Source organism: Belonocnema kinseyi, chromosome 4, assembly GCF_010883055.1.
Source record: "Belonocnema kinseyi isolate 2016_QV_RU_SX_M_011 chromosome 4, B_treatae_v1, whole genome shotgun sequence".
Lineage (NCBI taxonomy): Eukaryota > Metazoa > Arthropoda > Insecta > Hymenoptera > Cynipidae > Belonocnema > Belonocnema kinseyi.
Window position 1 is genome coordinate 121,586,751 of NC_046660.1, and position 12,231 is coordinate 121,598,981.

The following is a 12,231-nucleotide window of genomic DNA, read 5'->3' on the forward strand; positions in this document are numbered from 1 at the left end:
ATGGTTTTTTGCGATTTTCTTAGCTAATATGCAAAATAAAAAGAAATTTTGAAAGAAAAGTTATACAACTCATCGAAATACGGATTTTTGTAAGAAAATTTTTTTTCTGTGAGTGATACTTTTCGACAAAATGAACGATATAAGGATTAAAATCCTATCTCTATCGGCTTCGGTTTGGTACCCACTTACGCTCTTCACCACGGGAAGGTTGGAGAATTTTGAAGATCATTTTTTTTCTATTTTTGATGTTTTGTAATTTTTTTGGTTTTTTCAGATTTTAATTTTTTTGGGGTTTTTTTTATGTTTTTAATTTTTTATTTAAAAAACGGAACATAATCAATTACCAGGGTAATAATGTTTGATGTCTGTGATCAACTGGTTAAATGGATCAGCATTGACATGTTAATGACTGAGGGACAAATAATTTTGGTTACATCCGATCCCCTTTCCAAAGTCCCCTTCCTTCAAGTGACATGTTAATGACTGAGGGGTAAATATCATTGGTCACACCCCTGCTCCTTTTCCAACGTCTCGTGGGGGCGGAAAGACACCCGATGACAGGTCACAGAAACAATGTAAAGTCACACGCTTGCCCCTTTTCCAACGTCCCGTGGGGGGCGGGAAGGCACCCCTGCGAAAGGTCACTGAAATAATGAAAGGTCACACCCTGTCCCTTTTCTTGACTTGACTCGCTGATTAAACAAATGATAGTGAAAATATTTTCGTATCATTTTAGTCACACCGCTTTTTTTATTTGTAAATTTTCATTATTTGCTAATATAAACATAAAAAACTATGATTTTTATGGGTTTTTCATGGTTTTCGCCATGAAAATCGACTAGTCGCCAAATTTCACTATCATTTTCGTAATCAGCGCATCAAAACACATAAGTATACGGAGCCTCAAAAGAATCAGCGGTTTACTCTATTCGGAACTCTACCCCCCCCCCCCCCCCCCCCCCTCTCCAACACCTTGCCTGGGTCCCTGGACCAAGAAACGGCGATATATTGACAAACTTACACATCTAATATAGGCAACCATTACTGAAACAACACTAAGATGATTTAAATGCCGAAATTGGCCAAATAACTTTAGCCCAATGGCTGCCAAAATTGGTACTACCGTCGGCCGTCTGTCTAGCTCCGGCAATTAGTGCCTAGTTATTTTCGAAGACTTGAATTAAATAAGTACGTGACACAGAAGTGTTTAATACTCTAATACGAGCGAAGACAACACTCCTTGACTGGCTGCGAGAATTTACTGATGCGCGCACAGTTACAAAGCATTAGAATGAGTGTAGTAGACCCTAGATAAAGCCTCAGTGATCCCAAACACTGATGGGCGCTTCTTGGGCTGACCGCAATAATAAGCAAGTAATTACCGGTAATTATTGGTAATCGGGGTGAAAACATAAATTCTTTTATTTTTCACGAAAAAAAGTTTTCTTGAAGATAAACATTTTAATTTTATAGTTAATTAGACCCTCTGTTTACTTATTCTATAATTTTCTGCATATTAATCATGTACAATATGTAATTATAACAGTAACTAAATTTTGTTTCAAGAGCAGCAAACGACAAAACTCTCGAAACTGTAATATTTTGGGCGGATGATTTAAATTACTATCAGGGAAATCTATGTAAACTACTGAATGAAAAGACTAAAACTAAAATAAGGAAGTCGCATTTCGCTATCACGGAACATAGACACATGCTGCGTGCTTTATGAATCGCATTACGTCAACATGAAGATGAATGAAAAATTTATTAATTGACAAATGTTTATTTTTCAAAAATAATGATTTTTCTTCGCGCCTTAGTTTGTAATCTGATTGATTAAAGACTGGCCGAATAATATTAAAAATTATATGCAGTTAAAAATTTAATTTAAGTTCACATACATTTTAATACCCACATGCCGACACATGCTGTCCGGTTTCGACTGTTTTTTTTTACCAAGAACACGTGTAATTGATTAATTAATTTAAATTTTTCAATTAGACTTTTATATGCATTATATATAAAAACAGGTGACAGTTATAGAGTTTTTAGGGGTGTAATTAAACTCAAATTTTATTCTTACATGATTCGTATTCAAATTTAGGAAGATTAATCTCACTTCTCTCTTAACCCGAAAATATACTTCAATGATCAGATTATTCTGTTATTTATTTTTGATTGTGGCAATGAAAAAAATATATTTGTTCCCCTCAGCATTCACAAGACATATATGGAAATATTTAATCTTTTTAGAGTAGATAACATCGTAAATAGTGTCCAATCAGTATCAAGATCGCGTCAAGTATTCACAGTAAAAACTGATGGATAATTTTGTTATGAAAACTCTATAATTAAACAAATTAACAAAAAGATGTTAAGAATTATAACTAAAGATGTACGGAAAGTAAGATACACAAGATAAAGGGAAAATATAGATGAAGATAACCTCTTATGTGCCAGTTTGAGGCGCTTTTCTATGAACTTCAAAAAATGTGATTTTTAAAGTCAACGTTATGAATATAAAAAGCAAATTCATTAGAAAAATGGAAATTTTTGTTATTGATAGCCCAGATTTCCCTATAAATACCTAACTTTCGGAATGAATAGTCCAGAAGAATTAAAAGAACTCACTTTGAAGTTATTGTCGATAATTGATATTTAACTACCTGGAGCTGAATCATGAGATGTGAGCAATATACGACTCAATTGATGACACATATGTCTGAGCAGGTGAAAGTATTCTGTGCATGTTGATCGACACGACGTGCGTGTATAATGCATCGCATATTGCTCACATTTTGTTATCTGGGATGTTTTGACACACACTTCTACGGGCCAAATAAGAATATTAAGTTCGTCAACCAGCTGCTTTGGATAGAAATTTGTAAACTTAAAGCATTTTTCAAAATTTTTGTGACAATTTTTAAAAATTTAGAAATTCTATATTTTCATATATATTGGAGGTATGGATTTTACGGAAAAACAATACTAAAAATATAGAGAATATATTCTACGTCTCTTTACAAAGCACATGTGTCCGAACGAAAATCCGAATACATAATCTACTTTCTGCGCGCTTGTCGCCTTAGCGTGACCAAATCAAGTCGTCGAAGAGAGGGGATAAGTACGATTATAAGAGAACGCAGTGCAGGCGCCTTCTAACTCTCACACTCCCTCCCGACTACTCAATGATTGCTCAATGATTTTGTATCAGGTTTTAAATTAACTCCGGCATCCAGGTTTGTACGATGTTGACACCCAGTGTTCGGCCGAAAATGGTAGACTTGGCTGCCAAGTCAAGGCCGTAGTTATCAATCCGGCAATTACGCGACGATGGTAATTAGATTTGGTCTAATACTGTTACCCAATGTTGGGCCGACAATGGCAGCCAAACCTTGGCTGTCAAGTGTAGGCCATAGTTATCATTCCGTCATTGACACGATTATGGCAGCCGAGCTTTGGTAATATTTTTGCCGACTTTTCAATATTTTTGCCAATACTGGGCTGTATGTGACTTCGCACTTGGCTAATTGCCTGCTTCTCGTTTGAATACTTTAAAAATTACAAAGGCGGTAAAATAGAAATGACTTTTAAATTATTTAAACTAGGCCTGAGTTATTTATATCAGTTTTCAAGTTGCCCATAGTTTCCCAAAGTTTCAGAGAAAAATATTTATTATTGTAGATACAATTCCAAAAATTCGAAAAAAGGCGAAGATCGAAAATTGATGAGAACTATAACACGTGTTGATCACAAAACAAGACTCACGTCGAAAAAAAAGTCGCGAATTACCACTGAACGCTACGTACGCACGGTTCATTAGTGTTTCGTGCAGTGACCAGTGGCGCCTACGCAACAATAATCAAAACATGACTAAGACGTTCGTGCGCATCACTGGCCATTGTCTAGGCATTAATAGTTAGTGCGTTTGCGCGGCGCTCATCGCTTTTCAAAAGAATAATGAATTGCGCCTACGCGCATGAGACTTTAGAGCGAAAAACATTCACAGCCGCTGTGCACACATAAGCAAGTGTGGCGCGCGCATCGATGCTTCATGGTTATGTGCAAAAACGATTATACGAAATTCGAGGTAAGTTTCGAGTTGTTTCTTGTTTTTTTGTGTACATTTAACTATAACCATTTCATATAAGAGAAAAAAAGCTTCAAAAATTCCGGGCCAATTAATAAAAGCCTCTGAGATGTATAATACGTATTTCATGAGTAAAAAGTTTGTGTCTCATCAAAAAGTAAATTATCAGACATAAAAACTTCTCAAAATAAATTTAATAGATTAAAAAAAATTAGGCAAAAATGTCAATAAAGAAAAAGACTCGTCATAAAGTTTTTTGCGAAGATGAATGATGAAATGTTGTAGACTGTACATTTTATTCGCTGTTTCACTTTTCCGATTCGACCAGCCGAAATGCAAAAAAAAGAATTCCATTTATTAGCAAGAATTCCAGAATCCAATCAGCAACCTCACTCGATTTTTCCATTATTATTTTAACTCATAAATAATTTTCTATAAAAGCTCAAATAAACATATCACAGATTTTTTCTCTTTTAAATTTGCCTATAAACCTCTCGCTAAATTATTCGGGAACATTTATAATGAGAATTTACATTTACATATAGAATTTCACGACATTATGATATTTTTTCATGTAAATTTAATACATCTCTAAAAAAGCTTCACTTTTTCAATCACTGGGGAACAAAATGTTGATGAAAATGTTAAATTCGTCAGCGGTTACCTACTAGAAAATCTTTACCTCAATTTCTTTTACAAAATTTTGTCTACTATTTTTAGAAGAATTCCCATTATCGCAATTTAATACAAATCTATTACATGCTTATTCATTGTATTCATTTTCAGGGTCTGCGTTGTGCACAGTCACATTTATACGCTTCTTTTATATATCAATCCTTTCATTGCCCCGATTATCAACGTGGCTAATATACAATCGACGACCTCACGAAACTCTGGTTCCACTACCCCTGATAATGTTGAAATCGCTGCACTGTTATCTCACTCAATCGATGCAAATGGATCCTTACAACTCAGTGAAACAGCATTTGATATCGTGTGCTCAAAATGCACGCAGACTGAAAATATAAACTCGGTTGTCTGTGTCCCTCGTCGTCTAGATATGCGCTCGTTCTTGCAGAGGGAATTTGAAGGCCGCTCAATTTTGATATTTTACGAAAAAAACAAAGATTTGAACGAAAATATGCGTGCTCGTTTGTCGCAACTGCTTATCAATCGAGAATTGACTTTTATTATACACAAAGAAGGCGCAAGCATAGAAAATCTTCTAAGAAAGTTGGAGTAAGCTTATAGTTTCCATTACTGAGACATTTATAAATACTAAAGGTGACCTTTTCTTATAGACTTTCCAGCGAAATTTTGGTAAAACTTGCGGAGGAAATTCATTCTCTTTTCGATGAGTCTACCAAATACTATTTTTCCAAAGGATACACAGTAAATGGCATCAGAATCCCATCTACTGGAAAATTGATCGCCCGCTTGAATTACATGCGTTCATTTCTACAAGACGTCGGAGTTTTGGTTCCTGCAAAGAAAGAAATTGCACTGGCTATCGAACCAAAAAATGTTATAGGTACTAAATATTCTTTACACTCACTATACCAATCGATAATTTAAATGATCACTTAATCTCTTGGTTGAATTATGCATACTTATGAATAAGTTGCAACGATAATCAAACTACAGCTGAAAAAGTATGAATTTGAACCTAATAATATTAGTCTTAATAATAAATTTGGTTGCAATATAATGTTACGTTCAAGAAGCGGTTGTCAATTCCTTTTAGTTATGAAAGTGTCAATATTTTCTCAGATAAACGTCTTGATATTCTGCGTCAACAGCACGTTGAACAGTCAGAAAAATTGGATAAAGCTTGGGATGGTTTATTTTTGCATCGACAAGAGCTTTGTAATGCAAATAGTAAAGAAGGATTTGGTTTTTTTGAAAATTTCCCTTGCCTAGCGCAAAGCTTTGCTCCGGATTTGGTAATTTTTATTTTTTATCTCCTTTCATCTGTATTATGCAAATTCACTACAAAATATATATGATATACAATATTTTATCTGTACAGCAGGTTATCAAAGACTTTAACAGAAAATTTTTGGACGGAGCTAAAGACTCTTCCGAGACTTGGTTGAAACTAAGAAGTGGGCTTGAATCTTTAATACTAACAAAAGATTTTCGAAATGCCGATGCTCAATATTTGGTGACGATTTTATCAACTTTGTCTGATGGTACGCTTTGTTATCACACTGTTAGAAGTATATTTTTTTTTTAATTTCAATACACTCCTTTATTTATCATCACTTAAATATACAGCTGCTATCATTTTCACGATTGATCAAACTAAACTTCAATAACATCTTATATCGCGGAATTTGACTCTGCAAGTAAATCAAAGCCATTTACGTCTCCATTTTCGACATGCGCAACTGACATTCAGAATTTTATTCAACGTTGATGAGTTCTGGACTATTTTCAATATCAACAAACGTATGGCAAAAATACAAACATTATATAATATTCATTATAATAATATTCATGATAATGATATTCATGATATTGATATTCATTATAATAATAATTCAATCGAGGTAATCTTCCTTCTAGATTGTGCATTTTGACAAATAAAATCTCCCAACGAATGCAAGAGGAAGGGTGGCGGTGATTTGATTGACAAAAAGTTTAAATGGCGCGAATATTTACGACGTTGAAGTTTGCTACAGATGTGAATTTGAAACTTTTGTAATTAATTTTTTTTTAAAACTAAGACTCCTATCGAAAATCTAAAAACACTCATAGATTCGTCTCGGAAATACGTCGGTGTGCATTTTTGTTTTTTTGTTCAAACAATTTGTTATGAATGCAATGGTGTACTTGTTTTTAGGTCTAAAGCTTAGTTTGTTTATAAAATTTGCAGAATTATTGAAAACAATGTAATTTTTTAACAAATTGTTTAAACAACAACAAAAAATGCACACCGAGATATTTCCGACACGAATCTGTAGGTGTTTTTAGATTTTCGATATGTCGCTTACTTTTTTTCCAAATTAATTACAAAAGTTTCAACTCCATATATGTGGCGAACTTCAACGTCGTGAATATTTCACTATTTTCAATTTAGTGAATGAAACTGCAATTATGCCTAGAAACTATCGATTGCAATAAATTCAAGAAATCATAAATATTGCGTAAAATAATATAAAATCACGAAATCATTGAACCGTTTGTAGTGGTAAAAAGCTTGGCCACTTTTTTGAAATTGAATTTGTTTTTACTTTGTATAGTCTAGTTCTATAGTTCAGCTTAAAACAGACATTTGCACAGACATTTGCACGGTATCTGAAATATAGATACTACTTACTATACGTGCTATAAAATCTGCTCACATGTAAACTGGATCCAAAAGTAAATTTTGCATTGAAAAAAAGTCTATAAGCTCTTTTAAAAATGTTTCAGCGCTATTTAACACTATATATAGACTTCGAATTGAATAAAACTTCTTACAGAGTATTTATAAACATTCACTGTACACTTAATTTTAGAATCTTTTATTTACAGATAATAATAAGGATACTGTGATTTTCATGTTGCTTGCGTCGGCTATAAGAGCCCCGAACTGCAAAGCGGACTAGCACTCAGGCGACAACCAAGAAAAGAAAAATCTAATCTGAAAAAGACGATCAAGAGAAAAAAGCTGAGCAAGAAACTTTCATTTTTCACACTGACGTAAGTATGAAATGCGTTCAACTTGAGTTATTTCATGTATTCACTATTTAATAGTTTGGTGAATTTTCAATAGATAATACATGAAATTACAATCTTCAGAATAATTTAATAGATGTTCTTCACCCAATTCGATCATCTAATCTGTACATCTCTTGACAAGATACACGGTTAGAATGATTAAATTCTGCGAAGAATCTGTCACGTCTTTTTATAAACATGCTACATGTGACATCGTATTACAGACCAAGGATTCTTTGAACGCACTTTCCAAGGCTAAACTGACGCTCAATAAATCTGGGAACAATATAATCAGGCCCTACATTGCGGCTGTAGGTTCTGTGGAAGAACCGGCAGCATTTTTCGTCGTCATCGGCGAAGTTTTCCATGAAACTGGGACCGCAGTCGGGGCGTTGCAATTTGCGATCAAATTGATATTGACGTATAATATTGGTTATCCAAAAGCTAGTCTCAACACGTGGGTACTCATTCAGAAATTCTTTTTGCGCGTCACTATTCGGGGAGAAAAAATGTCGATGCATGTCAAAAAAGCTTTGATGTTTTTGGAAAAAACTTTAACATGTCTTTTGATGATATTTCAAGATTTTTTGTTAATTTAGTCCTACTTCAGTTGAGTGATTCTTGTAAAATGTATTAATAGTCTAATATATAGATTGATATTCGTAAACTGCAGGCAATAAAAATATATGATTCAATGTTAAACGTCATGGACCCAGAAAGTTTTCGAACTAAGAAACAGTGTTTTAATTATTTTGCGAAAGACGGTACTTATATAAGTCCAGAAGAAATCGAAATTCCAGTTGATTCTGATAGAAATCAAAATTCAGAAGAAAGTGAATCGCCAAAACAGAAAATATTGACCCAATTTATCTCCTTACGGAAAGTTTTCAAAACGTTTTTTGAGATCCCTGGTATGTTCGACTGTACCAGAGCTCATTTACGCAAAGTTGAAGAAGATAACACTGTAGTTACAAATATTGTTCAAGAGACAGATTGGTTGTCTCAAAAAACATTGTTCGGTAAAAAATTGGTCTTTCCGCTGTTACTATACCAAGATGATTTTGAAACAAATAATCCTTTAGGCAGCCACAGAGGACTAGGCAAAGTTGGAGCGGTCTATATTGTTGTCCCATGTTACCTCCTCACATGTTCTCAAAAACCGAAAATATATTTCTTTTTTCTTTGTATAAATCTTCTGACGCTGCACTCGTTCCTCTGAAAAAACTCTTCGAAAAAATTGTTCAATAATTGATTTTCTTAGAACAAGAAGGAATTCGTATTTCTACGCCGAGTGGTGAATTTCATATTTACTTTTCTCTGGCAGGAATGATCGGTGACAATCTTGCTGTACACGCCAATCTGCTTTAATTGGTTTGCAATCTTCTTCAACTTTGCGACTTTTTACCGTTGATCTCATGCATGACAAGTTTGAAGGTGTTTACGAATATGATGTTGGGAAAATTTTGTACATATTTATCATCAAAGAAAAATTTTTCACTTGCGACGAATTAAATCGCAGAATTCGATATTTTTATTACGGTCCTGATGAAATTCGTAACAAACCAAGGGAAATTTCTTTGCAGCAAGTGAATAATAAACTTGTCAAAATATCAGCAAGCGAGTCTCTGTGTTTGATGCGAAACATTGGCCTTATTCTGGGTGATTTGATCCCATTACAAAATCCTCACTGGAGAATAGTCATTTATTTAAAATAAATTCTGGACATAGTTTCTTCACCTGCTGTAAACGAAGGTGCATATTTTAATTTGGAGACCTTAGTTTCAGGATATCTCGCTCTTTTAACACAATTGATTCTAAATTCTATGAAAGTAAAACACCATCTTCTTCTGCACTACGCAGAAATAATGCGACGCAAAGTACCATTATGGGTGTTATCGACTATGAGATGTGAAAGCAAGAATAAAGTTTTAAAAACAACATCTGGTGTAACTCTTAGTCGAGTCAACATTTGCAAAACCTTGGCAATCAAATCGCAACTAATATTTAATCACAGAATTCGCAGTAATGTTCCTGTATCTTCAGAATCGTTCGATCGTGGAACATTAGAAACGAAAAAACCGTAAGAAATTCCCGGCTTTTGTCTTTATGCTTCACATTTGCCTTTTCATAGTAGTGACACTATTCGTTTGCTTCATTGTATTAAAGTAAAAAATCACTTAATACAGAAAGATATCATACTGATGCTGCCTGGAGAAATTGACAATCAGTTTTTTTATCGTTGAAGCTATATTCGAAAGCGAATCACGGGATGTGTATTTCTTCGCTAAAGAAATTACTGAATTCGTACACTACGTCGAACATTATCAAGCCTGCAGCATCCATGAAAATATTTCATTTGATAATGATTCTTGGCGATGTTTCGACAGCAATGAAATTCAAGAATTTTACGTTTCCAGAATCGTTACTCTGTCAGATGACAAAAAAATTCATTCCAAAACGTTGGATTCGAGCGCGACAATCTTTATTTCATGAGCCGTAGTAAGATTTTTCCGAAAATTAGTTTGTACAGTCAAATGTATAGTTATCGATAATTTTATTAAGTACAAAAAAGTGTGATTCCTACGAATTTCCAGAATATGTACCAAAGCCGTGATATATAGTACGAATATATAATGTTGATTTGTAACTGGATAAAATTTGCAATACACTCCCATTAGCATTCACAATATTACGTAAAATTAAGGCGTTTTTAATTTTCCCTGTCCCAGAATCGTGCAACAATACATCGGCTATGTATGTAAGTTCACTGATCTGCATCAGTGTTTGACGAAAAAATCAAAAGTCCGAGATATTCAATCAATAGGTACGATAAATATCGCATTTTTGTAAATTAGTATATGATTTGTTATATGATTAACTATTAATGCGTAGATGCAGTCCAATGGCGCGCACGAAAGACTCAGTCGTGTTTCGATTTTTATTGCGTAAGGCATCACTGGCCACTGCGTAAACACTAATGAATCGAGCGTGAATACTAATGAATCGTGTGTTGGCAGCGTTCAGTGGTGTTAAGACGCTTTTTTCACGACAAACACCAATGAGTCGTATCAAACGCAACAGTCAATGGTGTTTGGGTTTCTCCGTGTGGTATGTACTCGCCACCGTGTTTAAGCTTTTCAGCGTTACTACTGTCTACTTCGGCATCCTTACCGTTTTTAAAGTTCTTAAGTATATTCCTAATCTCAGTGACACAGACTTTCTCCATTAAGTTTGCTAACCCATCGTGTTCTACATCGCAGTTGTAGTGTCCAACAGCTTCATCTCCGAAAAGTCCGCTAAAATATTCTCTCAAAGCGTCTAGTATCCCGTCTACACCATATAGCATTTCACCTTTACTATTTCTCATGTTGACTAATTATGCACTTTTATTTTCCTTCCTTTTTTATGAAGCAGTTCCTACCTTCCTTGAAAGTCGTTTTGTATTTTCTTCTCTTGTTCTGTTCTAATTTAATCTTTACTTTCCTTCACTAGTTGTATGAGTATCCACTTTTTGTGTCTGTAATCATTTTTACGTCTATTTCTTTCCTGATCGCTAGAACCTGCGATGTTCAAAGTTCTCCAGTACGCGTTTTTTGTTTACTTTTTGGACAGCCTGAATTTCATCATTCCACTATGCATAACCAGACATTCTTTCTACAATTGCATTACCACACACTTTGATCACAACAATGATATCTCGGAACATTGTCCATGAGCCTTTTATATCTTTATTTCTTATAAGCTCCTCCCAAGTTGCCCCAGCTATGCGTTCGTTTATCTTATTCCTGAAATCTAATCGCACATCTGGTTCCTGTAGGTTCTCAATTTTAATTCGCGTTTGTTAAAGTAATGGTATATATAAAAAAGAGTTATAAATCGATCCAATGTATACGGGAAACAAGGTGTCATGGTTTTTTTCTTGAAAAGTTGATTTTTTGCGAGTGCTTGATTTTTCACAAGGAAATCGTTTTTTGTCCATCTAGAACGTATTAACAAATCTTGAAAATGTCAAATAACCAAAAAAATTATTTTCAAGTGGAAATCAAGTTATCAAATCCACAATTATTAGTCTATTCTATTATTTAACAATGAAATTCATAATAACATCGTTTATATCCTGGTGGACCGAAGAAACCGAATGGAGCCTTTACAAAGTACCCGTAAAGACCCTATTGGGTCTCCATTCAGTTCCTTTATTAAAAACTCGAAAAACAGCAAAATCAACTTTTAAATTGTTGAAATTCGGATTCTACGATAAAATTTTCTATAGAAGGTCACGAAATAATCGCAATACATTTTTTGCAACCGTAAAAAGTTTAAAAAAATATAAGACGTACTAGGCAGTCTGATAAGTACCTGAAAATTCTAAGAGATGGCATTATTATTCACTAATGTAAACCATTTTCGTCGAGCTTGATCCTTCAAATGACGCCTGT

At 34.2% G+C, this 12,231-nt stretch overlaps 2 protein-coding genes across 2 annotated transcripts in view; one reads left to right on the top strand and one right to left on the bottom strand.

Annotated features, from left to right (window-relative positions):
* Positions 1 to 12,231, bottom strand: part of LOC117170637 (solute carrier family 22 member 3-like) — a 262,724-nt gene that overhangs the window by 200,340 nt on the left and 50,153 nt on the right. The window lies entirely within an intron of this gene.
* LOC117170638 lies at positions 3,972 to 10,449 on the top strand. The gene is made up of 8 exons (XM_033357543.1): positions 3,972 to 4,090; positions 4,877 to 5,329; positions 5,392 to 5,621; positions 5,861 to 6,033; positions 6,120 to 6,282; positions 7,610 to 7,777; positions 8,020 to 9,875; positions 9,982 to 10,449. The coding sequence occupies exons 2-6, from the start codon at positions 5,151 to 5,153 to the stop codon at positions 7,681 to 7,683; spliced, it is 819 nt and encodes a 272-aa protein (XP_033213434.1). The 5' UTR covers positions 3,972 to 4,090; positions 4,877 to 5,150; the 3' UTR covers positions 7,684 to 7,777; positions 8,020 to 9,875; positions 9,982 to 10,449.

Coding starts and splice junctions, on each gene's coding strand:
- LOC117170638 (XM_033357543.1), top strand. CDS start 5,151: ATGCGCTCGTTCTTGCAGAGGGAATTTGAAGGCCGCTCAATTTTGATA. Junction 5,330..5,391: donor AATCTTCTAAGAAAGTTGGA/GTAAGCTTATAG, acceptor CTTTTCTTATAG/ACTTTCCAGCGAAATTTTGG. Junction 5,622..5,860: donor CGAACCAAAAAATGTTATAG/GTACTAAATATT, acceptor ATATTTTCTCAG/ATAAACGTCTTGATATTCTG.